The sequence below is a fragment of the Talpa europaea genome (assembly GCF_964194135.1).
Source record: "Talpa europaea genome assembly, chromosome: 5".
In the NCBI taxonomy this organism is placed as follows: domain Eukaryota; kingdom Metazoa; phylum Chordata; class Mammalia; order Eulipotyphla; family Talpidae; genus Talpa; species Talpa europaea.
This window is the reverse complement of record NC_140071.1, coordinates 143,790,030-143,816,386: the sequence shown is the minus strand read 5'-3', so window position 1 is coordinate 143,816,386 and position 26,357 is coordinate 143,790,030. Positions and strand designations below refer to the sequence as shown.

At 69.1% G+C, this 26,357-nt stretch overlaps 1 protein-coding gene across 2 annotated transcripts; it reads right to left on the bottom strand.

The window, feature by feature from the left end:
* Positions 1-4,656: 4,656 nt before the first annotated feature.
* Positions 4,657-24,957, bottom strand: GAK (cyclin G associated kinase; the record flags this gene model as incomplete). 2 transcript variants are annotated; one of them, XM_084233390.1, is made up of 28 exons in its annotated part: positions 4,657-4,964; positions 5,062-5,238; positions 5,615-5,763; positions 5,937-6,164; positions 8,075-8,221; positions 8,740-8,832; positions 8,981-9,151; positions 9,367-9,855; positions 10,027-10,173; positions 10,428-10,621; positions 11,516-11,595; positions 11,670-11,787; positions 11,941-12,135; positions 12,474-12,607; positions 13,137-13,259; positions 13,417-13,565; positions 13,840-13,889; positions 14,414-14,537; positions 15,065-15,131; positions 15,528-15,640; positions 15,773-15,908; positions 16,678-16,767; positions 17,426-17,551; positions 18,028-18,170; positions 18,863-18,977; positions 19,637-19,696; positions 20,082-20,143; positions 24,813-24,957. In XM_084233390.1, the coding sequence occupies 28 exons, from the start codon at positions 24,955-24,957 to the stop codon at positions 4,863-4,865; spliced, it is 3,927 nt and encodes a 1,308-aa protein (XP_084089516.1). In that variant the 3' UTR covers positions 4,657-4,862. The 2 variants fall into 2 exon arrangements, with proteins under 2 accessions (XP_084089516.1, XP_084089517.1); XM_084233391.1 differs by having other exon boundaries at positions 8,075-8,191.
* Positions 24,958-26,357: the final 1,400 nt, after the last annotated feature.

The window sequence follows — 26,357 nt, the reverse complement described above, 5'->3', positions numbered from 1 at the left end:
CGGGGCAGGCTCAGGGGCATTTGAAGGTGACTCCCTCTCCTTGCCTCCCTGGTGGGAGGCAGGGGCTGGGCCCACCTGAGGGGTGGGCGGGCCTGAGTGGGTCCCCCTCAGGGGAGATGACTTTGGCTGCTGGTGGAGGAGCCTGGAGACCACCCAGGGGAACCCCAGCCCCCCCGGCCCGCCCCCCCCACCATTGGCACGGAAGAGAAGACGCGGGATCACAGCACTTGGGAAACAAGCAGAAGTGGGGTGCAAAGCGCCCCCCTGGCATCTGCATGGGGCTCGGGGTCCGGGCTGCTGGGCCTGGGCGCAAAGCACCCCCCTCCCTGGGCATGGGGCTCGCGGTCCAGGCGGCGGGGCTCCGGCGGGCGCCCTTGCTGGAGTCGCACTGCAGCGGCCCCCCCTCCCCGCACCCCCCCCCCCGCCCGCGGGTCCCTCGCGGCAGGGCAGCGGCCGGGCCGGCTCCGGGGTTCCCCGCAGAGCCCTGGGGGGCGCCCCCGCCGCACAGCCGGGTCTCCTCCGAACTTCTCCCCGGCTCGGCGGGCCGCGGCGCCGGCTCTGGGCTGGGGGCAGCGGGCGGCCGGCGGTGGCCTCGGCGGGCGGGGCCGGGGCGGGCCGGGCCGGGCCGGGCCGGGCGGCACCGCGCCGTGGACAGCGCCCGGGTTACCTGCGGCGGGGGCGGCTCAGCGGCGGGGCGCGCGCGGGCCGGCCGGGTCCATGTGCGGCTGCGGCGGCTGAAGGGCGGCGAGGAGGGCGCGTCACGCGAGGCTCCCGCCCCCCGCGTCCCGGCGTGACGAGCGGCCGGGGGAGGGGCGCGCCGGGGCGGGGCCGCGCGGGGCGGGCGCGGGGCGGGCGCGGGGCGGGCGCGGGGGGGCGGGACCCCGCGGCCCCGGGCCCCCGCCCGCCGGCGCCCCCGCGCCCCTCGGCGCCGCGCGCGCCTCCCGGGGCAGCGCAGCGCGGTCGCCGCGGTGGGGGCGCCCCTCGAGGGCGGGCGCGAAGGTCGCTGCGGCGGAGCCGGCCCGCCCGCCGCCGGCCTCCGGGGCTCCCCGCCTGCGGAGGAAGCCGCTCTGCGGGGAGAGCGGGGCGCCCGGGGTCCGCAGCGCACGCTGGGGGGGCCTGGCAGGGGCTGGGCTCGCGGGGGCAGGGGGGGCCTCGCCGGCGGGCGCGCGCATCCCTGGGGCCAGCGCGGAGACTTGGCACGCGCCCCCCTGCTGACCGTCAGGGTCGAGGGCCAAGCGGAGGGGGCCCGAGCTGGAGCTGCCTCTGCCCCGGCTCCTGCTGCTCCTGCCTGGCCTGGCCAGCACCCCACCCGGTACTCGGCCGACTCGGGACTGAGCCCTGGCCACTCCCCCCACCTCCGTGGCGCCTCCCCCCAGCTCCCACTCGGTGCCCATCTCTGGTGAGCTGTGCAGGGACCCCCGAGAGGAGTGAGGGGAGGATGAGGGCAGCGGAGGGGCAGGAGCAGGGCATCCCCAGGGAGGCCCGCAGCCGTGGACGCATGTCCCAGGATGCACGGGCCCTCCTGGGATGCCGGGGCTTGGGGGCTGGCCCCAGCACCGTCCACTCCTGCTGACTGCTCCTGCCACCTGAACGGTGGCCAGTCCGAGGGACAGCAGGGCCACCCTTGTCTGTAGGCCTCTGGCAGGTGTGCAGGCAGATGAGGATCGTCACCTGTTTCCAGGTGTCTGAGGCTCCAGTCTGGCCTGCTCACCCCGGTGTGGAGGGGAGAGGCCTGGGCCTGGAGAGAGGTCACTCCCAGGGGGCAGCTCACAGCTGGTCTCCTGCCAGCAATCCCACAAGGCAGCAGAGGTGACCCCAGCCAAGCCCAGAGCAGGCTTCACAACCACGGCCAAAGCTGCCCTCACAGGGACCTGCAATGAGACGCTGTGACCCCTGGGCCAGGTGGATGCCACTCACGGGGAGCCGGGCTGGTCAGGCAAGGGCAGGCCCGCATGGAGGGCCAGCCTGGGCACTGAGCAGTTCCTGGCTCGCCGGACATTGTGTCCTCGTCTTAGTCCTCCCTGCCTGTGGGTCACCGCCTCTCTCTGCCTCCCCGCCCTTGCAGCGGCCCCTCAGCCCCAGGTCAGAGTGGCCCGAGCCACGGCCGGGAAGGTGGGCAGCTGGCGCTGAGGCCTGTGCCCAGACTGCAGCTGGTCCTGGCAAGCAGCCTCCAGAGGCACCTCGGTAGGATGCAGCCGGCAGGGCGGAGGGCTGGTGGCCACAAAGACCCAGGAAGCCTCGGGGAGGGCGGGCTTGTCTCCGGGGCGGGTGCTGGAGGAGCGTGTGTTTAGCCGGGATGAGCCCTGCAGTGGGACCTGGACAGCGGGCAGGACGGGGGGGGGGGGCTGGGGAGCAGGCGTGGGTGGTAGAGCCCTGCCCAGGGGTCACCTGGATAGAGGGGGCTCTGGGCACACCGGGTCAGCCCCAGCTTCAGAGGCCCCATAGGAACCGGACACGCGGCATGACCCAGCCCGGGCGCCGCCGCTGTGCAGCTCCTTGTGACTTGAAAGGTGCTAACACAGGGGCGGCCAAGTGAGGTGGGAAATCTGCGAGGCCAGAGCGGGCAGGAGCCGTTGGGCGAGCACCTCGCTGAGGCCGTGGCAAGGAAGTCCGGGCCTGGCCAGTGACGGGAGGCGGGCCTGGGACTCATCCCGGGGCAGGAACAAGGATGCTGCCCGCGGGGGTCTGCTTGCCCCTCAGAGCCCCGCCCAGTCCCAGGGCACACGGGCCCTGCCCAGTCACCCCCCAGCCACTGCCCACCCTGGCACTCCTCACCCGGGCCAGCCCCTCCTGCGGTCTCCTGCTTCACCTCGCTCACACAGGGGCCCGGCGGGGCTGGGGACTGAGCCCCGAGGGCGGCCCCTTTCCCGCTTGCTGGGGTCTGGTGCGCAGGGTCGGGGCAGTGTGAGGGCCGAGGGAGCACCCCTAGGCACTGGGGCAGAAATAGCGGCCACCCTGAAAAGAGCCCCCTCCTCCTGGCTGGGGCAGCGGCCGCGAGGCTGGGGCTCTCCCTGTGGCCCTGGGTCACGGGCAGGGTGAGCCCCGAAAACGACGGCTGGCCAGGGCAGGGGCGCTGGGGGCCCCGGTCTGGGGACCAGGGCCCGGGCCTCTGCTGGGGTCTGGTGCTCACACACCGGGGCCCATGGGGGCTCTGGGTCCTGACTCCATGTAGGACCCCCGGGCCCCTGCACTCCCCTCCTCGGGTCGCGGCCCCCAGAGATCTGCCCACCTGCCAGGAAGCCCCACGGCCCCCAGTGGCCCTTCAGAGGGCACCGCTCAACCAGAACCGCAAGGAGGCCGCTTCGCAGCCAACCCCGGCGAGCTGCAGAGACCGGGCGGGGGCGGGGCGGGCACACACCCAAAGCTCCTTGCTGTGGCGGGGGAGGGGGGCAGGGAGGGGGGCGCGCCAGGACTCGGGCCGGGAGGGCCACACTCAGCTGCTGAGCAGACTCTGGCCCCGCCCACAGGCTGACAGGGGCATCCTGACAAAACCACATTCGGAGTCCAAAGGAGCCTTGACCCCCCCCCGAGGCCCCCTCCCCTCCCTGGTGGGGTCCTGCTGAGGACTGCCCCGTGGGTGGGGCCTGCAGCCAGGAGGGGCTGCTGGGGGTCTCACCCCAGCCCCCCCAGCTCTTGTGTCCGAGGCTTCAGGAAGAGGGCCCAGATCAGCGGCCTCACCCCACAGAGGCACTGCCCGGCGGCACGAGCAGTCCAGCCCCAAGAGGCGGTCCACAGCAGGCGAGGAAGGATGGGAGGCTCCGCGGTGCTGGGGCTGCCCTGGGCGGTGGGGCAGAGCCCCAGACGGGGTCCCGAGGGCTGGGGGCCAGGGCAGAGGCTGTGCCCGGCTGGCTGCCCACCCTGGCTGGGCCAGATCCAGACCCACGTTGACAAGACAATCTCTGTACCTATTTAGGTCGCTCATTATTTTTTAAAAGCTCTAAAAGCTAAAAATAGTGGCCATGCTGACAAGCTGGTCTCACCTCCGGAGGGCAGCTCGGGGCGTGGGGCCCAGGGCTGTGTCTGCTACTGCCCGGGAGGGTGGGCTGGGCAGGGCCGAGGACGCAGCAGTGCTGGGCGACAGGCTCCGTGGGCCGCAGGGGCACTCCCTCGGGTCCAGGCGGCTGGCACCCGCTCCCCCCAACTCCCCTTGCTTCCTGCACAAGCAGAAGGGGTCTTTGCCGGGGAGCTGGGCTGCCTGCACAGCGGCTCACAGGCAGCGTGGCCCCGCGCTCACCCTGGGCTCAGCACCCACTACCGGGGGGTGCCAGCTCTGGCCCGCGGTGGGGCGGGGTCAGGCCAAGGGCCTCAGGTCTGCACGCGCGCCGGGCGTGCAGGGAAGCCAGGGTCACCGCCGCCGCACCGCCTCGCGCCTGAGGGCTCGTTCAGAGCACGGGCTGCGGGCACCTGGGCCGGGCTGCGGACAAGGGCTGCCTTTTGGACGGAGTGGCCGGCGCCCAGGGGTCAAGGCGCTGCCCTCCCACGAGAAGGGGCGGGGCCCTGGAGGACGGTGTGCGGGGAGACGGCGTCATCAGAAAATAGTTTAATTCTGTACAGGCGTCACCAGGCTGATTAACACGGGGGACAGACGGTCGCGACGGGGCTGGAGAAGGGACGGGGGCAGCGCGCTCGACCTGAGGCCACGCCCCGGGCGGAGGGAGCCGCGCTGCCCACCAGGGGCGCGAACAACACTTTTCCTTTGGAACCAAGAAAGACAAACGCGGAGGCTTTGGAATGCTTTCTCTGCTCGCGCCTGGAATGGCGTTTGCTCCAGACCCACCCCGCGGGTGGGGGGGTGGGGGCGGGGGTCGCCTGCCAGGCGGCCACCTGCGGCCGGCCAGCCGGCCAGCTCTACCCCACGGCGCTCAGAAGAGGGGCCGGGAGCCCTGGCTCTCGAACTCCGCCCAGGCCTCGCTGAGCTCCATGAAGATCATCCTGGCCTGCTGCTCGTAGGGCTGCCCGGCGGCCTGCGGGGGTGGGGGGAGGGCGGGCGTTGGGGCTGCTCTCCTGGCCCCGCCTGTGGCCCCGCCTCCGCCCCAGCCCCGGCCCCGGCCTGCGCCCCACCTTGTCGGGGTGCACCACCAGCACGGCGCGGCGGTACTGCTTCTTCACCTGCGCGGGCGTCACCAGGTCGGCCATGCCCACGGGCGTCCAGCGGCTCTCGCCGTCCCACAGCACGGTGTGCAGCGTGGACAGCAGGGCGCGCAGGTTCCTCTCCTTGCCCTCGGTCCAGTCCAGGAGCTGAGGGCACAAGGGCACTGAGAGCCAACCCCGCAGCCCTCACCGCTCCCTGGGTGCCGCCAGGAGAGACCAGGGGGCTGGCGCCACAGCCCGGGTCTGGCAGGACAGGCAGCGGGTGCCCCAGCCACCCCGCACACCGCGTCTCGCGACGGCTGGACGGCAGCCGGCTGCCGCCCTGCTCTCTGGACGGACGCGGAGGGCCCAAGGGCCGGGCCGGCTCTCAGGCGGGTGGCCAGGCCAGCATGGGTGACCAGCCAGGCCGTCAAGCTGTCCCGTGGGCTCCATCCAGGGAGACCGCAGGTAACTGGCCCGAGGGGAACCAAGCCCCCCCCAGGGCAGGCCCAGGCACTGGCTGAGCCCCCACGCGCCCACCCACCTTCAGCTTGAGCGGGTCCGTGTCCCTCGCCTGGCCCTGCCTCCGCATCTCAGCCATGGTCCTCGGGCCCCTCTTGTCAGACTTGGAGGAGAAGCCCTGGTCGGACAGCAGGTCCTCGAAGTCGCTCTCGGACACTCTGGGCTTCTGGGCTGGGAGAGAGCAGGGCTGTGGGCGCGGGAGCTGCCCTGGGGCGGGGCGCGGGAGCTGTGCGCTGAGGGGCCAGGCCCAGGGACGGGGACGCAGCCGTTCACTGAGGGGCTCCCGTCCGGGCCCAGTGAGCACGTGTGGAGCCCCTCACCCCCGAGAAAGGCGGAGGACTCACCGAAGCTGGGGGCGCGGACCCCCCTCTCCTCTCGGCCCCCGATCACACTGAAGGTAGCAGCGTAGTTAGGCCGTGGCTGTGCGCAGGCTTTGGGGGGTGGCTTGGGCTGGGGGGGCCGCAGGGGGCCCTGGCCTGGGGGTTGACCCATCTGCCAGGAGCCACCACCCTTGGCGGGGGGTGTTGCCTTGGGAACGAAGCCCCCAGGAGCAAATCGAGCAGCCGGTGAGCCTGGGGAGGGCGGAGGGCAGCAGTGTTGGTGCCAGCGAGGCCACTAAGTCCTTCTGCAGACCGGACACCGGGCCCGGGAGCCTGGGTTCGGCCCCCACCCCAAGCAGGGCTGCTTCTGGGGCGCAGAGGCCAAGCCTGGCCTCCTCGGGACCCCGGGGCCTGGCGAGTCTCCACAGGGCACAGGCATGGCATGGCGGCGCCTCTCGCCAAAGGGACACCGGCTCGCCTGCCTGCTTTCTACTGTGCTGACTCGTTTCCGAACATTCTGGGAACGGACTGACTGGGGGGGTGGCCTCCGGGGCGCTCTGTGCCAGGACTCAGGGCGCCACCGGGGGCACCAGCTCCCCGCCAAGCCCATGCTTCCGAGACGCCCTCTCTCGGCAGGACCGTCTCCGCGCTGACAGCACTGCTACCGGCAGCCCTGACGCAGCTCCTGTCCCCGCCCTGGACCCGGGGCCCTCTGGCTGCCCATGCCCTGGCCCCGCCAGCACCTCACCAGCAGCTACCCCAGCCCTGGACCTCGGCCTGCATCCCCCAGTGTGGCCAGTCCTGCCACTGGCTCTGCAGGTCTTCGTGGACTCCTGCGGCAACTTGATCGCTTCTGTCCTGCTCCTGCTGGTCCCCTGCCTTCACGGGGGCCGCTCTCCCGCACCTGGAGGTCGGCTGGGGGGCTCCAGGTGCCTGGTAAGGAGCTAACGGCTAGCGTGCACCACAACGGGCATCCATGCTGGCCACACACTGCGTCCCCCTCCCCGCCACTCTGGCCCAGGGGCCTGTGTGCGTCCATGAAGCGCCGCCTCGGCCAGCTCCAACGTCTGCTGTGGTGGGAGGTGGGCCTCACGGGTCAGAACTGCGGTGGCCGCGGCTTCTGTTCTGGTCGGAGGCGGCGTGGCGCTGCCTGAATGCACTCACGAGCCGGGAAAGTGCTCCAAGGAAACCCGGGGACCTGCAGTCCCTCCGGGCACCTCATGATGGGCTCAGGGGTCGCAGCCCTGGGGCGTCCAGCCACCCTAGCTGCCGGCCTCTTGCTCGCGTCTGCAGCAGAGACTTGTCCTTTCCCCTTCCCTGAAAACCGAGCTTCTCCTTGATGCTTCTGTTGTGCTGACCTGAGGCTGTTTCCTGTGGTTCTGTGGTTATTCTGCTTTCCTGGCCCTTCGTCCCCCCATGCCCCGGCTGCCGAGCCGTGCAGAGAGTGGGCCGTCCCCGTCCCCGGAGGCTGGTCAGCCCCGACCTCACACCGCAGCTGCCGCATACACGCCGCTGTGACTTCTCTCCACGTCCAGCAGCCTCGGTCTCGGGTCCTACCGGGGCGTGCAGAGCAGTGGGCCCTGTTTGGGCCCGGAAGGTGCGGATGCCACCGCCGTCTGAGAGCAGAAAGGACCGGCAAGCCAGTCCTGGGCCTCCATACCACGAGGGAGTGCAGCGGGAGCACCGGGGCCAGGCACTGTCCTGACCACGACAGGCCATGCGAAGCAGAGCCCAGATGAGGGAGGCCACAGCCCTGCGTTGCAGGAAAGCCCCAGTGCCACCCCCAGCCAGGCAGTGCCAGACCTGGCCTCCAGCCCGGGACCCAGGCCCTCCACCGGAGACCGCCGCTGAGCCAAGCACAGCAGGGAAAGGCCGGCCTGGGCAGGGTGGTAGATGGAGAGCTGGGGAGGCCAGTTGCAGCCACGTGCCCGCTGCCAACCCAGCCCCACATGAAGCCCTTGGGCCCCCAACCCTGTTCCAGGCGGCCCAGCTGCAGCTCTGCCCACGGGCCCCAGCCTGCTGCCAGGTGCGGCGGTGAGGACAGAGGGGCACTTCCTGACAGCTGGGTAGGGAGGCGAAGCCAGCCTCGGGTTCAGGGAGTAGCCACTTCCCTCCCAACTAGCCGACCTGGCTCTGCGCACCCCAAGTGGCCCACATGATACCTGGGAGGCCGGAGCTGAGGTCCCCGAGGTCCGAGAATGGGTCCAGGCTCTGGGACTTGGTCCGGCCAGCCGGGGGGGCGGGAGGGCCCGGCTGGCCTCCAGGAGTGGATGAGGGGCCTGGACAGGGCGGAGGCGTGAGCACGAGGTCTCAGCATGACCCCACAGTGCCCTCCTCGCTCTGCGGACCAGGCTCGGGGTCACCCAGCATGAGCCAGGCCCTGCAGCAGGTGGCACAGGGCCCGTGGGCACTGAGCAGCCATCACCATGACAGGCACTCGTGATGCTTCCTGGCGGGGAAGATGGCCGGGCGGAGAGCAGTGATCCAGAAAGCCTCGGCCACCAGAGACAACGTCTGAAGTCACGCTTGTGCATAACGAGACTGTACAAGTCAGAGCAGCCAATGGCTGTCACCCCACAAAAGTCCGAGTTTTCCCCCCAACCCTGGGACTTGGCTCATGCAGGTGCTGACGCCGGCAGCTGAGCTCTAGGGCCGGGCGGGCGAGAGCCTCTTGGGGCCAGCACAGGCCCTGGAGACAGGATGGACCGGGAGGCTCCCCCAGATGGTGCCTGGGTGGGCCTGGCTGCGACCCTGCTGGGGCAGGAAGCACCCGCCAGAGCCTGGGGGCTCAGAATGGGGGGACAGGGGCTCCGGCTGCGAGGTGTACCTGTGGGGGTGGGGGCCCAGCCGTCCCAGCCGCCCAGCAGGTCTGGGTGGCTGGTGGAGGCTGTCATCCTGCTGGGCTCTGCCGGCAGATCCCCTGCGAGAAGGTGGGAAGAAGGCGCTGCTGGGGTGTCCCTGTGGGCTGGGCATGGCCCCACCTGCGGGGCTCCCTGCTCGCTGTGCCTGGCGGGGAGCCCACCAGGGCAAGGACCCATCTGCAGTCAGGCGCCCCCAGCACCCCTTACCCAGGTGCAGGAGGGCGCTGCTGGCAGGGGGCGGGGCGCTGTGCGTGGCGGGGAAGGCCGACGGTGGGGCGGCCGCAGAGTCCGGGTTCAGAAACTCGCCGAAGAGGTCGGGCTTGGAGCCAGGCTGGGGGTCTGGGTCAGACGACAGCAGGAGAGCGTCGAAGGGCTCGGCTGGGGAGATGCAGGGCGGCTTCGTGGGCTGCTTCCCGGGGCCCTCGTGACCCCAAAGGAGGCGCCAGGTGAGACAGTGCCCATTGGGTGAAGCCACAGGGACCTTCCCCAGAGCCTGCGGCCTTCTGAGCTGGGGAGGGGGCACATGAGGCCGGGATGGGCATTGGCCACTCCCCCACCCCCCGAAGCCCTCAGGACCAGCCTTCATCACTCACCCATGGGCAGGGAGGGGCCGCTGGCTGCGGCAGGCCCTTCCTGGAGGGTGCTCCTGGCACCCAGGGGTGGGGCTGAGCTTGTGAAGAGCAGGGGTGCCTCCCCGCCCAGCAGGTCGCAGGGGGAGCTCTCTGGGGCCACCGTCGGGGCCTCCAGGAGGCAGCTGAGCAGGTCGGCGTTGCTGGTGGGTGCGCCATGTGCCTGCGTTAGGGGTGCCGGCTGGGCCTCCGAGTGCAACCCCAGCAGGTCCACGCCCTCCTCCTGCAGGGGGCACTCCCGTGGGGCAGCTGGCGTGTCCACGTCCAGGATGGTGCCCCTCTCTGGGGCCCAGGCCCCAGGGCCCGGCGTGTCCTCATCCGCTGCAGCGTCCCTGCTGCTGCCCGAAGTGGCTGCATCCTCGTCCGAGGGCTCGGCCTCGGCTCCGCACTCAGCTGCAGTGGGCGGGCCCCCTGCGTGGACGGGGCCATTGGGGCCCACCGCGGGCGCCTCCTCTGGAAGAGCAGAGGCCGGGAGATTCTGAGCGTGGGCTGGGCTCCCCCCGCCAGGTGGACAGGAGTAGGGGCCGGCGCTGGGACGGGCCCCAGAGGAGGCACCCGGCTGGGCCTCAGGGACCGCAAACGGAGGGCAGAGCAGCGAGGGCCCGGCGCAGGGCAGACCCCTACCATGCCAGTCCAGGGAGCGAAGGAAGTGGCCGGAGTCCGGGCCACTGCTCGACGGCGAGTCTGACTCTGTGGCCTCAGCATCCGGAGACCCCGCCGCAGCGTCGTACTGGGCGCTGGAGCCCGGCTGCCGGGGCAGCTCCGGCTTCCCTGAGGGAGCGGAGAACTCAGCCACGGTGGACACTGTGACAATGCCGAGAGGCACCAGGCTGTGGTGCGACCCGACCCAACACAACACCCAGGGACAAGGCCTGGGCAGAGCTCGGTGGCTGTGCAGCCTCACCCCCCACCCCGCCCCCCCCCCAGCACAGGAGCGCTCGGGGCGCCCTGGGGGTGTGCCCAGGGGTGGGGGCGGAGGGCGCTGGCCTGGGCCGCGCAGCTGCATCCAGACACAAGGCTCTCACCGAATTTGGCCAGGACATCCTGCTGCTCCTCCCGGCTGGAGAACAGGATCTTGGGGTTGAGGCCCCGCATGCTCGCGCGTTCCCAAGGCGGGGGCTCCCGGCCGGGCCGGTCCCTGGGCCCCACCTCTACCTCCAGGTTCACCTGGAACAGGTCCGGGTACTTTTCCTGGATGTCGCAGGCGTCCAGGTCGTACCTGCAGGGCAGGCGCAGTCAGGAGGCACCAGGCTGCCGGCCTGCAGACCGCCACGGGCACCGGCCGCGACAAGGGCATGTGGCCCAGGACCGCAAGACCACCCGAGCCACGGGCCGGACTGAGGGCAGAGGCGCTGCTGTCCACCTGCCATCCACACGCCTGCGCAGACCACAGCCATGAACGAGGGCTGGGGAGGGCCACGAAGACGCGGCCGTCGGCGGTCACTGCCGCTTTGGAGGTCTGCTCTGGGCTAGGGACCGTGGGTGCCGGCAGGGGTGGGAGCAGGGCCAGGCGCGCAGGCCAGCTGGGGGCGCCACCACTCTCGCCGGGGGCAGTAGAGGGCAGCCTGAGGAACCTGGCTCCGCCAGGGGGCCACGGTGCTTCTGGTGCTGCGGGCGCCCAGAGGTGGCGGCGGCTGAGCCTACTCGGCCTGGGAGGAGCAGCCAGCGCAGATGGCCGGGGCCTCCAGAAGGCAGGAGCAGGGGCTCCAGGGGGCAACCATGCGCAGACGAACCTGCAGGCTGGGCTTGGGCAGCAGCAGCAGGGCCTCCCACCCGCCTCGTGGGCCTCCAGGGCCAGCCTGGCCCCACTGGTGAGGGCACAATGAGGGTCTGTGAGTGGGCGGCCCTGCAGCCTGCCTGCAGGAGGGAGGGTCCAGCCAGCAGGGCTCCAGACAGGCCTCGGGTCACGCCAGTCCTGCCCACAGACATGGGGCATCCCCTGGCACGGGGGCCTCTGGGCCTTTTGGTCAATGCCCCGCCTTGCAGGGTGTCCTGAATGCCTGGGGTGGCCGCTAGTCCCCAGAGGGAGGAGGTGCCTCGCCCCCGGCCTGAGACGTGTCTGGCGCGGCACCTGCTCCAGGCAGGGGCCGGACCGGCAGCACCGCCCACGTACTTGGCAAAGCGCACAGTGGTGGCATTGCGGGGCACGAAGCCCGTGTGGAACTGGATCTGGAACATCTTCATGGAGGCCACCTACAGGGAGAGGTGTGCTGAGGCACTGGGCCTCTGGAAGCCCAGTCCCGCCGCCCAGGGCCTGGGGCACCCACCTTGGCCTGCAGCCGCCCTCCCAGCGTGGAGCGGGCGTGGTAGATGACCAGCAGCACGTCCCCCTGCACCGTGACGCCCAGGGGGATGACGGCCTTGCCGTCCTCGACTTTAAAGTCCCTGAACAGAAGGAAGAGGAACTGTCAGCTCAGCCAAAGCCATGGTCGCACAGCACCCCAGTCCGTGCCCACGGCCTGGCCACCCACCGTCCAGCAGCACGGCGCAGCCAAAAGGGCAGCGCTGCAGCCCAGGGCCAGCCAGCCAGCCGCTTACCGCATCTTGTCGTACTCCTGGGACGTGGTGGCCACGCGCTCGTCCCCCACGTAGACTTCGCAGAAGGGCCGGCAGCCGCCCCGCTGCTTGCTGAATAGCGGCACGGGGGCCAGCACCACAGCCCGCACCAACAGGGGCTTGCAGTGGGGCGTGATGGGCTCCTCGGCCACCATGTCGCACACGTACTCGATGTACCTGCGGGACGGCGTGGCCCATCAGGTGGGAGGGCTTTGGCTCCAGGCGACCTCCTCAGTCGGCAACCCAAAGCCCACCTCAGGCCCCAGCTCGGGGGCCGTGCAGAGGCAGGTCCCACAGCAACAGTCAGCACCTGCCCTCTAGGTGCCTGGTGGGGACACTGCTGCTCACCACAGGCGCCCCAGCCCTGCCTCCCTCCAGGCATCAGCGCCGGCTGGTCCCAGACACGCCCACCCAGGACCCCCGCCGAGCCCACTGAGAGGCTTCCAGCAGCTCCCGCCACTCTGGAAGGGCAGACGCAGGGCAAGGGCCTGCCCAGGGATGCCCCGTCCCCGTACCTCTTGTGGGACGGCCAGATGCCCGGTGGGCAGCGCTTCATGCTGAACATGTACACGGCGGCCTCGGCGGTGCTGAAGAGCCGGCAGAAGCACAGGAAGGCACACACGGCCACGGCGGAGGCCGCTCGCCCGTCCTACGGCAGGCACAAGCACTCAGCTCGCGCCGCCGCTCCAGGGCAGACCCACCCAGCACCCAGGGTTGGCCCCGGGGACCCTGGCTGTGGGCAGCGGGGAGGGGTCTGGGCCAGCTGCGTGGAGGAAGGCTGAGAGGCCTCAAACGGGGCTGGCAGGATGGGCCTGGTTGCAGCCTTGGGGAGCAGACAGCTGCCACATGGGGCCCCATGGGCCCAGAGAGGCCAGAGCCCCATGCAGAGCAGGGCACGGGCAGCAGTGCCCAGGGGCTTGGGAGCAGCCACCTGACAGGGTCCAAGGCCCTGCCCACGTCCGAGGCCCCGCAGCGCTCACGTCAGCATCAACCCTCCAGCCCGCCTGCACCTGGGCCCGTAGCCCTGCCCACCGTCCTGAGCAGCCTGGGCGTCCGGCGGGGATTGGTTGGGGGGAGGGGGCGTTTGCTCACCATTCCTGCCCAGCTTGCCCATGGGGGAGGCCTCACTTAACACACAGCACACCCCCAGACCACACCCCCAGCTGCGCGCCCCTCACCGTGCAGTGCACCACACAGATGTTCCTGGGGTCCTGCCGCAGCCACGCGTGCATGCTCCTGCAGACGCCGTATAGGCTGTGGAGGTGGGGGGCCCGCCTGGCCGCCCAGCCGCACTCGGACACCTGTGGGCACATGCTCAGCTGGGCCTGGGCAGCGGGAGGCCCTGACAGGCCCCTGGTTACAGCCTCCCATGGTAGCGGCCGGTCCTGCCCAGCCGGGTGGCAGCCCTGAGCTGGGGGTGGACCCATCCCTGCACCTGTGAGCCCTGCGGTTGCTCACCCGACTGTGGAACCTGGAGGCCCGGTAGGTGCGGGGGCATAGGTTGTAGACAGCGTAGTGGCCGGCATGCCTGGCGTCCAGGAAGAGGCGCACGTCCTCAATGTTGTTCCTGATAGCCGACTCCACACCCTCCGCAGGGAAGGACATCACTGTGGAGAGCGCCGCTCAGCCGCCGAGTGGGACTGGGCCCGCCCCTGGCATGTCCTGGGGTGTGGTGCCTGAGCACGCGGATGTGGCCCAGGGCTCTGCTGGAAGGCCTAAGGCGCCCTCTCCCGGCCCAGAGCTCAGGAAAGGCGCAGACCAGAGAAGACCAGGTGGAGGACAATGGCACTGCCAACGGGGGTCTACAGGGGCGCCGGACAAGGGTCTGACCCCAGAGAGGCGGGGCCGAGGGGCACAGCCGAGAGACGGGGGTCGACATACCTGCAATCCTGGACGTGATGTAGGAGATGTCCAGGTCCCCCTTGGCATAGCTGGAACAAGGGTTGTGGGGTCACGCGGGAGCAGCTGGGTCGGCAGCGGGGAGCAAGGCCATACCTCCACAGGAGCGCAGAGGACGCACCACACGCTGGGGGACATGGCCCACACGCCCCACCCCTGCTCGGCCCCCTTCCAGAAGCGTCACGGCCGCTTTGCCGGGAGAAGGGACAGAACAAGCCCTTCCACTCGAAGCACCAGCGACCAGGCGACCCCCCATGTCCCCCAGAGGGTGCAGGCCAATGCCCGCAGAGTGCGCAGAGCTGGTACGAGGGCCTTCACTGGGCCAGGCGCGCTCAGGCTGAGCAGTCAGGCGGTCGAGGACCACCCTGGGGGAGACAGACAGGAGCCCACCCAGCCAGGGCCTCTTCCTGCACAGGCCGTGCTGGCCGTGGGAGGCCACAGAGAACCCTGGACACACGGCAGGGCCCGGGAGCTCCCCGGCTGTGGGGGCAGCACCTGGGAAGAGCCCAGGACATTTGTGCTCCGCCGAGGACACCTGCCCGCACCCTGGACTCACTTGGCCACGGACTGGATGACCTTGGAGGAGGTGTCCTTGAGGTTGGTAAAGAGGCGCTCGGTGCCCCCCCGCAGAATGTCCAGCAGCCCGCTGTACGGCTGGTCGTACTCGGCGACCACTAGGCCTGCAAGCAGACAAGGCCTCAGTGCAGTGACCTCAGGGTCAGGCCCAAGCGGGCTGCGGTGAGCACCTGCCTGCCTAGCCCTGGGGCGCAGGGGCACCCTGAGGTCCTGGCCAGCATAGACCTGACCTTGCCGGCCTGGACCATCCCTCAAGGCAGGGTCTGGCACCCTCAACGAGCCCTGCCCCCGCCCGTCCCACCCAGTCAGAGGCGTGTGGGGAGCCGGTAGAGGCAGAGGAACATGTGGCAGCGAGGGGCGGACACAAGGTGGGCGGCTGCTGCGCAGAGCTGGGGGAGGTGTGGTGAGGTCCCCAGCAGAAGTGCAGAGCGAGGCAGGCTCAGCACAGACACGCCCTAACACACTGGCGCACCGGCCCCTGGGCACCTTGGCTGCTGGCCACAGCCTCCTGGCACCCCCCCACTTCCCCGAGACCCCGCCCAGCTGCTGCCCTCTACGTCATGCCCCGCTGCCACACGGGTGCCTGAGAGGCTGGGTTGGGCCAGCAGATGGGGGCTCCCCACGGTCTCACCTCCACTGTAGCCGCTGCTGGCCGGGCCCCCGGGAGTGTTTCCGTAGCCGCCGTTCTGCTCCAGGAGCTGGAAGGGTTCAGAGCAGGGTCCAAGGTGAGCCCCTGGGCCCCCACCCCCGCCACTCTGTGCACACACGTCCCACGTCCGGCCCTGCCCTACCTCCCAGGCTCTGCCCTTTTCTGTTGCCGAGGTATCGTCAGATGCTGACCGAGGCTGCAGCACCCAGGAGCCACTTGACTCAGAAAGGTGCGAGCCACAGGGGGCTTTGGTATACGGCCGGCCAGAACGCTGGCTCCCCACGAGCCCCCTGCCCCCGGGGGCATGCTCCTTGGCTCCCGGCCCCCACCTCCCTCGGGGGGCCCTCCCAGCTAGGCGCTGGGGTGGGGGCAATGACCCACCCGGGCCTTCCCACCGTGGCGAGTGCATCTCTTGCCGGGGCCGCGTGGGCAGCCGGGGACCCACCTCGGTGATGGGCGCCCGAGGGTTGACATCGCGGGCTGCAGCGATCTCCTGCAGCTGACTGACCATCTCCGAGATGGACAGCCGCTCCTCGGGGTTGACCTTCAGGGTGGCGCCTGTGGTGGGGAGCAGCAGAGTGACTTGCAGGCAGGGCAGGGTGCGGCAGGGGCGTGGCGTGGTATGGTGTGGGCTGGCCGGGGTCAGGATCCAGGTGGGGCAGGGTTGGGGTCTGCGCCGGGCAGACTCACGGATGAGGCCGTGGAAGACGGTGTAGCGCGTGTCATCGGCGGGGATGGCGTACTTCCCGTTGACGATGCGCAGCCGCGCGCCGTCCCCGAAGGGGTGCTGCCGGAAGCACAGCAGGTAGAGGATGCAGCCCAGGGCCTGTGGGACAGTGTGGGTGAGGCACGCTCTGCGGCAAAGCCGCATGGGTGGGAGGGGCCGGCACAGGGCTACGGCGTAGCTCGGGACAGACACGGCGGTGTCAAGTCAAGGCCTGGCCCAGGAAGGGGACTCACGAGGGGAGCCAGGGGCCAGCCAGAGTTGCTCTCGGTCACCGCCTCAGGGGCGCCTGACTGCCCGCTTGCGGGCCCTAGAGGCCGCCCTGGCCTCGCCAGCGCCAGACAGGGGAACACACCGCTTGTCCAGGGCCTGGGCTTGGTGCCTAGGGCATGGGGTAGCCGGTGCATGTGGCACCCCCGTCCTGAGGGACACTCCGGGGCTTCAGCTGTACTGCCCTCGCCTGTCACCCCTGCTAAACAAGGGGTGCGGCCAGGCCCAGCCCCATGCAGGATGCCTTCCTCTGAGGGACGCAGCCTGGACGGAAGGAGGGTCAGCAGGTCAGGCCCAGGCTCTGGCCCCCAGGTTGGCATGACACCACGGCCCGAGAGGCCGTGTCTGCTACAGGGTCCTGGCTCCGGAGGCCAGGCCTCCTGAGGAGACTGAGTGGCGACCTGCCACCCTGACCACCTGCAGTGCCTCTGCCGACTAGTCCCGACCCAGCCTCAGTGCCTGTCCCCAAGCAACCCCACGTGGCAGCAGAGAAATGGAGGACAAACAGGACAGGAAGCCGCCACCACGGGCCCACAACTCCCAGCTGCACACGGCCGCCTGGCCAGTGCCCCCCAGTGTGGGCCAGGGAGACAGGGCTCACCCAGATGTCCTGCTTCTCCCCGATGGGGAGGTTGGAGTACAAATCCACGATCTCGGGCGTCCTGTACATGGGCGTGGTGTTGCGGGTGATCTGAAAGAAGCAGCCGCTGTGGGGGGCTGGCTCCTGCCGGCGCTGCCGCCTTCGAGTCACAGTTTAGAGCATCTCAGCTCTCCTTCCTGAAGGGCCGTCGGTGTCCACCCGTGTCTACCCTGTCCCCAGTCGCCTGTGGCCTCTGAAATGCCCGCCGCCTCCGGGTGCCTGTCTCAGCGTGAGGCGGCGGCCTCCCCGGAAGAGGCAGGGGCTGCTTGTGCTAAGTAGGCCTGGTAGGGGCGGTGCTGCTCCAGAGGCCCCTGTGTGTGCAGAGGCCTCCAAGCGCTCTCTCAGGCTGGAGAAACACCCAAGCCCACTCGCCCAGGGCGGGGTCCACTTTCAGGTGAAAGCACCCGGAGACCCGGGTACAGGGAGGCCTGGGGGTGCAGCCAGGGCTGGTCAGCCGCCAGCCAGGAGGCGGCAGGGTGGGACCTGACCTCCCAGCACCGGGAAGGGCAGACGCCCCAGGGCGATGGGCTCTGGGCCGAGCGCGGCACCTGGAAAGCACTGGGCCACGGTGGGGGGTGACCTCAGGCTTCTGCCGGCAGCAGCCTCTTCAGGGAAGGGCCCTCGAGGAGAACAGGCCAGGGCCAGACCGCCTCAGCACAGACCAGGGAGGATGCGCAGGGAGCAGGCCCTGGGTCGCTGCAGGCCTCACCTCCTCCTCCACCAGCGCGCGCTTCTGGGCGCTCCAGCTGTAGTCGGGGTAGTGCGAGATGGTGGTGGCGCTGCCAAAGTCACACAGCTTGATGGTCCCCTGCTTACTGAGCAGCAGGTTCTCAACCTGCGGGAAATCAGGACCTGTCCTGGGGGGCAGGGGAGGGCCCCAGGGGCCCTGGCTCAGGCCCTCCTCAGACCAAGAAGCCACAGTAGTGCAGGTTCCTGGCCCACACCGTCAGAATGGGAGCCTCAGGAGAGGCACGCCCACGGTCAGTCACACCCGGTGAGCAGGACCCACGTGCCCTTTAAATCTCTGGTCAGCCGAGCAAGCACCCAGGAGAAATCCACTGAGACACAAAGGGCTGCTCAAGAGGACCTGCAGGCAACCCAGGCCGCGCTTTAGGGCCCACACGAGGGCACAGCTACAGCCTCGCTGCCCCTGTGGAGCCTGGGGTCTGGCCTAGCAGTAGTAGGCAAGCGTCGGGGTTGATGCGGCCTGGCCAGGTGTGGGCGGGGCCGGGGCTGTGGCCGTCGGCCCGGCAAGGGGGAGGGGCATGTGAGGGGGGCTGGGCAGTTGTGGGCGGCACCCAGCGGGCACACCTTGAGGTCGCGGTGGATGATGGGCGGCTTCTGCTTGTGCATGTGCTGCACGGCCCTGCAGGTCTGGTAGAAGATCTTCAGGATCGCGTCGCACGAGAGCGGGCCTTTGGATTCGTTTTTCTTTAAAAATTCCACCAGCTGCCCTAAAAGAGACAATCAAATTCCTACTACACGGTGCTAGAGAAGGAGCAGATAAAGCGCAAGCAGGAACCCAGGACGGGGCGGTACCAGGGAGGGGTGGGGTCCCAAGGGCCCCTCCAGAGGGCCTCCTTTTGGCAGCCCGCAGACCGGGTGCCTCTGTCCTCCCTACTCTAGGGCCCTGCGTCATCCATGCTGTGCCAGTCCAGCAACTGGCCCGCTGCTTGGAGGCCACCCCCAAGGTCACGCAGACCTTGGAACCAACCCCACAGACTCTGAAACCACCTTCCCAGAGGCAGAGATGCGCCTGGGGCGCCCTCAGCAACAGAGCGCAAGTCCCACTGCCCGGAGGCCGGGACTGGAGGCCGCCACAGCCCACAGGCATGTCAGAGATCCCTGTCGGGGGCTGTGACCAAGCTGCTCAATGGCTCTTGGAAAGAGCCGCGTGGCCAGGAGAGGGGCTGGCCCGGCAGGTGCCCGCGAGCCCCGGCCACACAGCAGCAGGGCTCCGACAACGGTGCAGCCCTGAGTGTTGGTACTCACTTGGCCAGGCCCAGAAGGGCGGCACAGACACCCCAGGCCACATCTCTCAGGCAAGCCCACCTCTGTGGCCTCGCCGACCCTCCAGTGCTCATGGGAGGGCCCCCCTGGGGCTCACATCTGGGCGGGGTGGGAGTGGGGCCCGGTGCGGGGCTACCTCTGCAGAGCTCCGTGAGCAGCAGGAACTCAGCCTGTCCCGTATCCGATTCCTCCTTTCCTATCGACGCTGCAGAGCAAAACTGGACAATGTTGGGATGGCCAGAAAGTTTTTTCTGCAGGGCCTCGTTAAAGGAGAATTCATGGCGCTGCATGTCCAGAGCCAGACGCCTGTGTGACATGGTCACGGCGCCAAGGTGCCGGCTGCGTCGAGCTGCCCACAACCAGAGCCGGGCAGACAGGAGAGGGGGAGTAGTTGAGGGCAAGGACCACCACCCCGCTGGCCACAGTGGAGCAGGAGGCGGGCTGCGGGTGGCCCAGAGGGACCATGAGGAGGGAGAGTGCCCGGGCCGGGTGAACAGCAGACGTGCAGCCGGGCCTCCTGCGCGGTAAAGCCGCCTGACAGCAGCGGGCATGTGGAACGAGCAGGGAAGCCCCGGGCCCCATCTAGGCGTGCACGCACACATGCCGCAGAGAGCTGCCGGTCGCAGGTGTGGCCCTGAGGTACCTGCTGGGCTGGTCGCGACAGCCAACCCTGCTCCCGGCCACCAGGCACTGCGGGCCGGGCCGAAGGTCACAGGGGGGCTGGCGGGGCACGAGACTGGTGGGGAAGATCGAAGCCTGCGCTCGAGCGGAAGCAGCCATGCCAGCAGCATGGGGCAGACGGGGAAGGGAGCCCCGCAGCCCAGGGCAGCGACCGCAGCCCACTTGCATTACGGGCCTGGTGGCGGCTGCAGCCCTGGCAGATGGTGCAGGCCAGCCTAGAAAAGGATACCATGAAGCAGACCTCCTGGATGATGGCCCTATTCTGCTCCTCTTCGTTGGACAGCAGTCTCTGCAGCGGGAAGTGACACACACCAGAGTGAGCCCCATCTGCTCCCTGCCTTGCACCCGGGGGCCTAGGGCACACCAGCCGCCTGCTCGCGTCCGCTGGGCCGTGGGCCACAGACGTGGAAAGCGGTCTGTGGAACGCAGAGTGGCTAAAACAAAATGGCCGCCACTCTCCAGCAGGAAGGTGTAAAGTGCAACAGACTTAAAGCTGAGAGCGGGCGCGAGCCAGGGGCATGGAGCAGCGAGGAATACCCGCCAGCCAGCAGGCCCCCCTCACAGATGTCACCCTGGGGCTCCTGGAGGCACTGTTGGGCTGGCCAGCACCAGCCCCAACAGGGCAGAGGGCAGCTCAGCTCAGTGCCTCCTGGGCCCGGCAGCCGCCGTGTTACCTTCAGTGCGTACTCTCGGCCGCTGCCCAGGTCTTGCGCCTCGTAGACAAAGGCAAACCCACCTGAAACAAGAACACACACGTCATATCGGTGCCAGTGTCCAGCACGTTGGGCTTTAAAACATCTTTACTAAATACAAATTGGGTCGTGGCTCCCAGTTTGTTCCCCACAAAATTAACAACCCCAACTTATCCCACAATGCCTTCCAAAGACCCTGCTCCAAAGGCGAAAAGAGAGAAACATGAGAGCAGAGATAACTGTCAAAGTAGAAGAAAGAAAACCAAGGTCAGTTCGCTGGAAAGGGACGAAACGGACAGTTGCAGCGCAGTGGACAGAGGCCGGCCCAGCCAGGGGCTCCCATCGGGACGAACCAGGCTGCTCCAATACCAGAAAGCCACGTGACTGAGGGTCTGCGTGGTGAGCGCCTTTTAGCTTTTTGAGCGGAAAACTGCGTCACGCCAAGAAAAGCAAACGACTCAGCGACTTCCCTGCGGGTGGCGTCTGTGCCGCCCAGAGGTGGGCTGGGGCCAGGCGTGTTCCCGGCCCAGCAGCCCAGTCAAGCCAGAGCGCTGCGAATGCCGCCTGGATCATGAGGGGCAGTGCTTTCCCCTGCAGAGGGCATGGCTTCCAGTGTGGGGACCCCAGGACCTCACCCCGAGGCACAGAACTGGACAGCAACGCTGTGCTTTGCACCCCAGGCTGCGATGGAGACAGGCATGGGAGCGTTGGCTTCGGGGCTCGCGGTCCACGCTGAGGGCAAGTTGATGGCCAGCGCCAAGGGCTGCACCCCCGACCAGGGGCTCCTGCCCAGAGGCTAAGGGAGCCTGAGGGCCAGGAGCAGGCTACGGGGGCCACGCCTGAGGACACGCCCAAAGCAGAGCCGAGCAGGCACCCGGGAAGCACTCGGTGCCATCCTGCTGCCGCCACACCTGGTCCCGCAAGACCCATGGCCCCTGTGCTGGCCGATGCTTGTGACCGGGAGGAGGGGCCGGCACTCTGGGTGTTTGGTGACCACGAGACGTCACGGCTGCCCGGCAAGGACTGCAGCGCTGCCACGCGCACCCCAGAGGAGCAAAGGCCCCGCCCATGCTCGCCACTGCTGCGCCCACACGCCGCGGACGGGCACGTCGCTCAGCGGCCTCGGCAGAGGGCAGGCACGTGTCCTCCCTGGACCCCGGGGACCAAGGAGACGGCCCACGTGCTCCAGTCCTGGAGGCCCGCTGATGGGGCGCCTGGGCTCGCTCTGACGGTCGGTGTATTTTGAATGATTTTAACAGTCTGGGGTGAAACAAGATGTTTAAAAAAGTGATGTTCATTTATCTGGGAGCAGTGAGCACGCAGCACGTGTCCTGCGCGCCTTCTACTCTCCTGCAGTTTTGAAACTGCCCACAACCAAGAGAGAAGACGGACCTCCAAGCTCGTCCCCGGGGCAGCGACCGCGGCGCTGAGGTCCTGGCCGGGGGGGGGGGGGGGGGGGGGGGGGGGGGGGGTGCGCGCGCCCTCGCACGGGGTGGGGGGCAGGGACACCCCTCCACGGCGACAGAGCTGGGTGGGGGCGGCCGCTCGGAGGGAAGGCGCTGTTGGCCAGCATGGGAGGGGCCCGACGCCCACGGGCAAGGGGCCGCGCCAGACGCTGGAAGCCGCAGCACGCGCCGAGCTGGGCGTAGAGCCGCTTCGGGGCCCGCGCACTGGACCAATGGGGGCTACCGGCTGGCCGGTGAACGGGCCAATCCGCCCCAGGATTGAAAATGGCCCAATCCGACTTGTGGGCGGGGTGCCCCACAGAGGACACAAGCCAGGGTCTGCGGCGGGGGATAGACAGGGCCAGCCTGGAAGGGAGGACGGGCCGGCCGCAAGGACGAAGGGGAGACTCCTGGGAGACTCCGCCCCGGCTCTTGGCAGGGGCGGCCTCGCACTCTGACGTCGCCTGAAGGGAGCCCAGGTCCCAGTGTCGCCGGACAACTCCCAGGAGCTGTGACCCTGGGTCTCTGACCCGCCTCTGGGGCTAGTGGTGCCCATCACACTGGCCAGTGCTGCCCAGACTCCTGGTGGCCGGTGGCGACCCTCCCTGACGCGCTCTGGGAGAGGCGGCCCCGCTGTGGCCGCGTGAGCTCTTGTCTCCCTGTGTGACGAGCTACCGGTGGCTGGACCCGCGGCCCGAGAGCTCCGGCCCAGGGTTGTGTGCGTGGTGAGACCCTCGAGAGTGGCCCGTCCTCTGCGGCAGTGTCCTTTGGCAGGCTATAGCCCTTGGTTTGGTTTTTGATTTCTGGGGTTTTCTGGCGGCTCTCTGGTCTCAACCTGGGCAGGGGTGGCCGTTCCGTCCTTCCGTCCAGCCTCCTGCCTTGTTACCCTGTGCCCCCCCTTGCACAGGGACGTGAGAAGTACACAGATGGAGAGTCACGCAACGTCTGGCAAACCTGGGAGACAAATTCTCCCGGTCCAGAGGCAGGCAGGGTTCTTGGACTTGACAGCAAAAACATGAATCGCATGAGGAAAAACAGACGAAGCCGTGAAAACTGAAAATACTGACTCTTCAAAGGACAGCTGCCGCCTGAGCGCGCCCCCAGCCCACACCCTGCAAGGACACGCCACGGCAGGCTGGCTGAGCAGGTACCGGCGGCAGGTGCGCAATTCATCAGGCTTCGGTGGAACACGAGTTAGGCAGCACCCAGAGGAGGGGGCCAGACACGCTCCGCGGCACACGCCTGGTGGCCCCTGAGCCCTGCAGACAGGAGCCTGCAGTTCTGCCACCTCCCACAAGTCCAGCCCGAGGCCCGCGCCCCGCCCAACACGGCACCAGCCAGGGGGTGGCAGTGGGTGGGGCCGTGCCCTCACAGTGCCTTGCACCAGCACAAACCTCAGAAAGCACAGGAATTCTCAGCAGGAAGTCCGCCAGGTCTCGATAGCATGCTCGGGGCAAAGAGCCGCTAACCAAAGCTATACCCGACACCTAGCCAGGTACACAGCAGCCACCGGACAGACTCACTCCCTCCCTTGAAGTGCTCCCCAGGTACCGCCCTGAGTGACCAGCCCGGAGAGGTGGACCCGAGCACAGGGAGGAAAGGACGCAGCAGCCGACCACCTGGGCGCCCCACCCGAAGGCAGGCCACGGCATGGCAGCAGGCGAAACCAGGGGCATCTGTGCCGACACCGGGACCTGCTTTAGAACAACTCAGAACAGACTTTGAAAAGGCCAGAGGGGCGCCTGCTCCCTACTCCTGCCCACAGCCCATCTGATGTTACAGGCCCAAGTAGCCCAGGAGACCAAAGTCTTTTCCCTAAATCATTTAACAGCAAGAACGTATCAACTGTGACCTCACCGCAGCACCAGCTAACAAAGCTAACGTGGCTACTTAGGGCTGAACATCCCCCATGGTGCTAACACCCTTCCACTCACTCACAGGACGAGCACTTACTGCGAGCATTTCCCAAGCCCTCTCAGCACCCCACGGCATGCGGGCCAGGACCCACTGCCCTAAAACCTGAAGAACCCTGATGCGGTGCAGGGCCCTGGCGAGGTCGCTATCTTGTGTGAGATACTTCAGGCAGGTCTCTTCCCTATTCTGCTGCATAAAGAGGCCTCCCGACCTGGCCCCAAGGGAGGATCATCCCACCATCCCAGCGGTGGTCAAGTGTCGGGGTTGCCCATCATGGGCATGAAGGTGCAGGCCTCGGGCCCCACCTCCCTCCTGCACCTGCAGCTGACTGGGGCGCACTCTTGCCCCCCTCCAACAGCGTGGTTCCCTGGGGCCCTCTAACTACCCCTCCTGCCCCACAATCTCCCCACCCTGCAGGGTGCCACAGCCATCAGAGGCTGAGTCTTTTTTCAAGTTCCACAAGACAAAAAACCACACGCTGCCCCAAATTCCTTTAATGACAAGGACACGAGGAAGGTCAGCCGGTTTCCTGCCTCAGATTGAACACCAGCAGTGGCAGGGTGGCCTTTGAGCTGCCATGGCCTGCTGAGGGCCTGGCCTCCCGCCCTCTGGCCAGCGCTGGTGCAAGGGAAAATGGTTCTGTTCAGGCACCAATGCCGACGACAGTTAGCTGTAAGTGTCACTGCCAACACAGCCTGACAGCCCCGCGGGGACACAGGACAAAGTGCAAAGGAAACACAGAAGAGAATGGAGATGGGCTGCTCTGAGGCAGAGGCAGCCTCTGCCGGAAGAGAGAGGGCATCAAGGAAGCTGGAACTGGCAGCAGAACAAGCTGGCACCACTTCTGGAACCGGTCAAACTGCAATGGTCCCGCGGGTCCCAGCTGTGGGCTCTGCTTGGCGCGACTTCCGCGGAATGGCCGAAGAGGCGGCGCGCCGGGCCAGGCCGGTGGACAGCAGGAAGCAGGGCCCGGGAATCGCCGTGCGCCCCCGAGCCCAGGTGGGCAGGGCCCGGCCGCCCAGGGCGGCACTGTGCCCGCTCCCTGCTCCCCGGAACGCGGGGACCGGAGGGGCAGCCGCGTCCCGCCCACAACACACCTGCAGGACGCGACTTCCCCGCGGCCGCACCAGCTGCCGCGACGACCCGCCCCGGCCGCGGTCGGCCAGGAAGTGCCGGCCCGGGCGCCGGCCTCGCCCTCCGCGGTCACCGGGCCGGCCCCCGCCGCCCCGCGCCCGCCACCCCCGCCGCCCGGCCCCGCGCCGCCCCCGCGGCCGGCGCCCCGCGCAGCTCCCGCCCCCGCGGCCCCCCGCGGCCCCCCGCGCCCCCCCGCGCCCCGCGCGGACCCAGGCCTCACCCTCGGCCAGGACCCGCCGCACCCGCAGCCGCAGCTCGCCCAGCTCCACCGTCTGCCCCACGAAGTCGGTCTGGTCGCGGCCGGCAGCGCCGCCCAGGGAGCCCGGGCCCGCCAGGAAGTCGAGCGCCGACTGCAGCAGCGACATGGCGGCGGCGGGCGCGGGGCGGCCGGCCCGGGTCCAGCTGCGTCCGGGTCCGCTCAGCAACCGCCGGCCCCGAGCCGCCCCATCTTCCGCCCCGGCGCGTGACGTCCGCGGGGCGCGCCGCGACCCGGAAGAGTCGCGCGCTTCACTTCCGCCGCGCCGGGCGCCCGGGCCGGCGCGGGACTGCGCGTGCGCGGCGCCCCTTCCGCTCGCGGGGCCCGAGACGCCGGCGGCGCGGAGGTGGGGGCGTGGCTTCCTCGCGGCTTCCGTAGGCAGCGGGCCCGGCCGCGCGCACCGGAGCCGCGGCGCCGCCTCAGGTAAGACGCCGCCCGCCGCCGCCCCGCGGTCGCCTCGGGGAGGAGGCGGGGCACGGCTGCGTCCGCGCGGCCCCGCCGGCCGCCCTCGGGCCCCGGCTGCGCGGAGGGCGGCCGCCCCGCGGGGCCCGCCGGGCAAGCGCGGTGAAGGCGCCCGGGGGCCGTCGGGGCCGGGCCGCCGGCGGCGGGAGGGCGGCGGGAGGCGCCCGGAGGCCGGAGCTGCTCGGCGCCCGAGGGCAGGAGCCCGGGGGCCGCCGGGGCTCGGCCGCCCCTGCGGGGGCCCGCGGCCTGGGGCGCCGGCGGCCGCTGGACCGGGGGCGCTCCCGCCCGGGCGGCCCGCGAGAGGGCGGCGCCGCGGTGGGCGCTGCGGGGACGCCGTCCTCGCCACCCCGGTCTCCCCACACCACACAGCGGTCCTGGGTTCTCGTGCGCGTTTCTCTGTCTGAGACGGGAGTTGTCCCAGGTCTGCTCCCCTCACGCAGACTTCTTTGCGAAGAGTGTCGCCAGAGACGGGGCTCCCGTGGCGCGGGGGTCAGCGCGGGCGGGCCAGCGGCGGCCCCTAGGCCCGGGAGTGGCCCACCGGGCGGGCGCGGCGACTCTCCTGTCTCCCCGCCGCCCTCCGTCTGCCTGTTCTGCTCCCCGCTTCGTCCCCGGGGAGACCTCTCACCCCCACATAAGCTCTTGTGTGCATACGTAAATAAATCTTTTTTTGAAAAAAGAACATTACCTGAAACGAAGGGGATCATTTCATAGCGATGATGGGATCGCGTCATCCAGAGACTTGACTGCCCTAAACAGTTCTGCGCCTCTAGTAAAGCTGTACAACACGTGAAACAAAAACTAATAGAAGTGCAAGGGGAGACAGACAAGTCCACAGTCGCAGTCGGGGATGTCAGTACTCCTTTCCCAACAAGGGACAAGAAAGTACACAAAATCACCAAAGATAAGTAACGTGTGAAAACCACTATCAGCCCACTGGACCTAAGGCATGTTTACAGAGCACGCAGCACAGTAACAACAGAACACACATCTTCAAGTATTTAAAGAACATTTATCAAGATAGAGCATATTCTGGATTCTGAGCCAAGT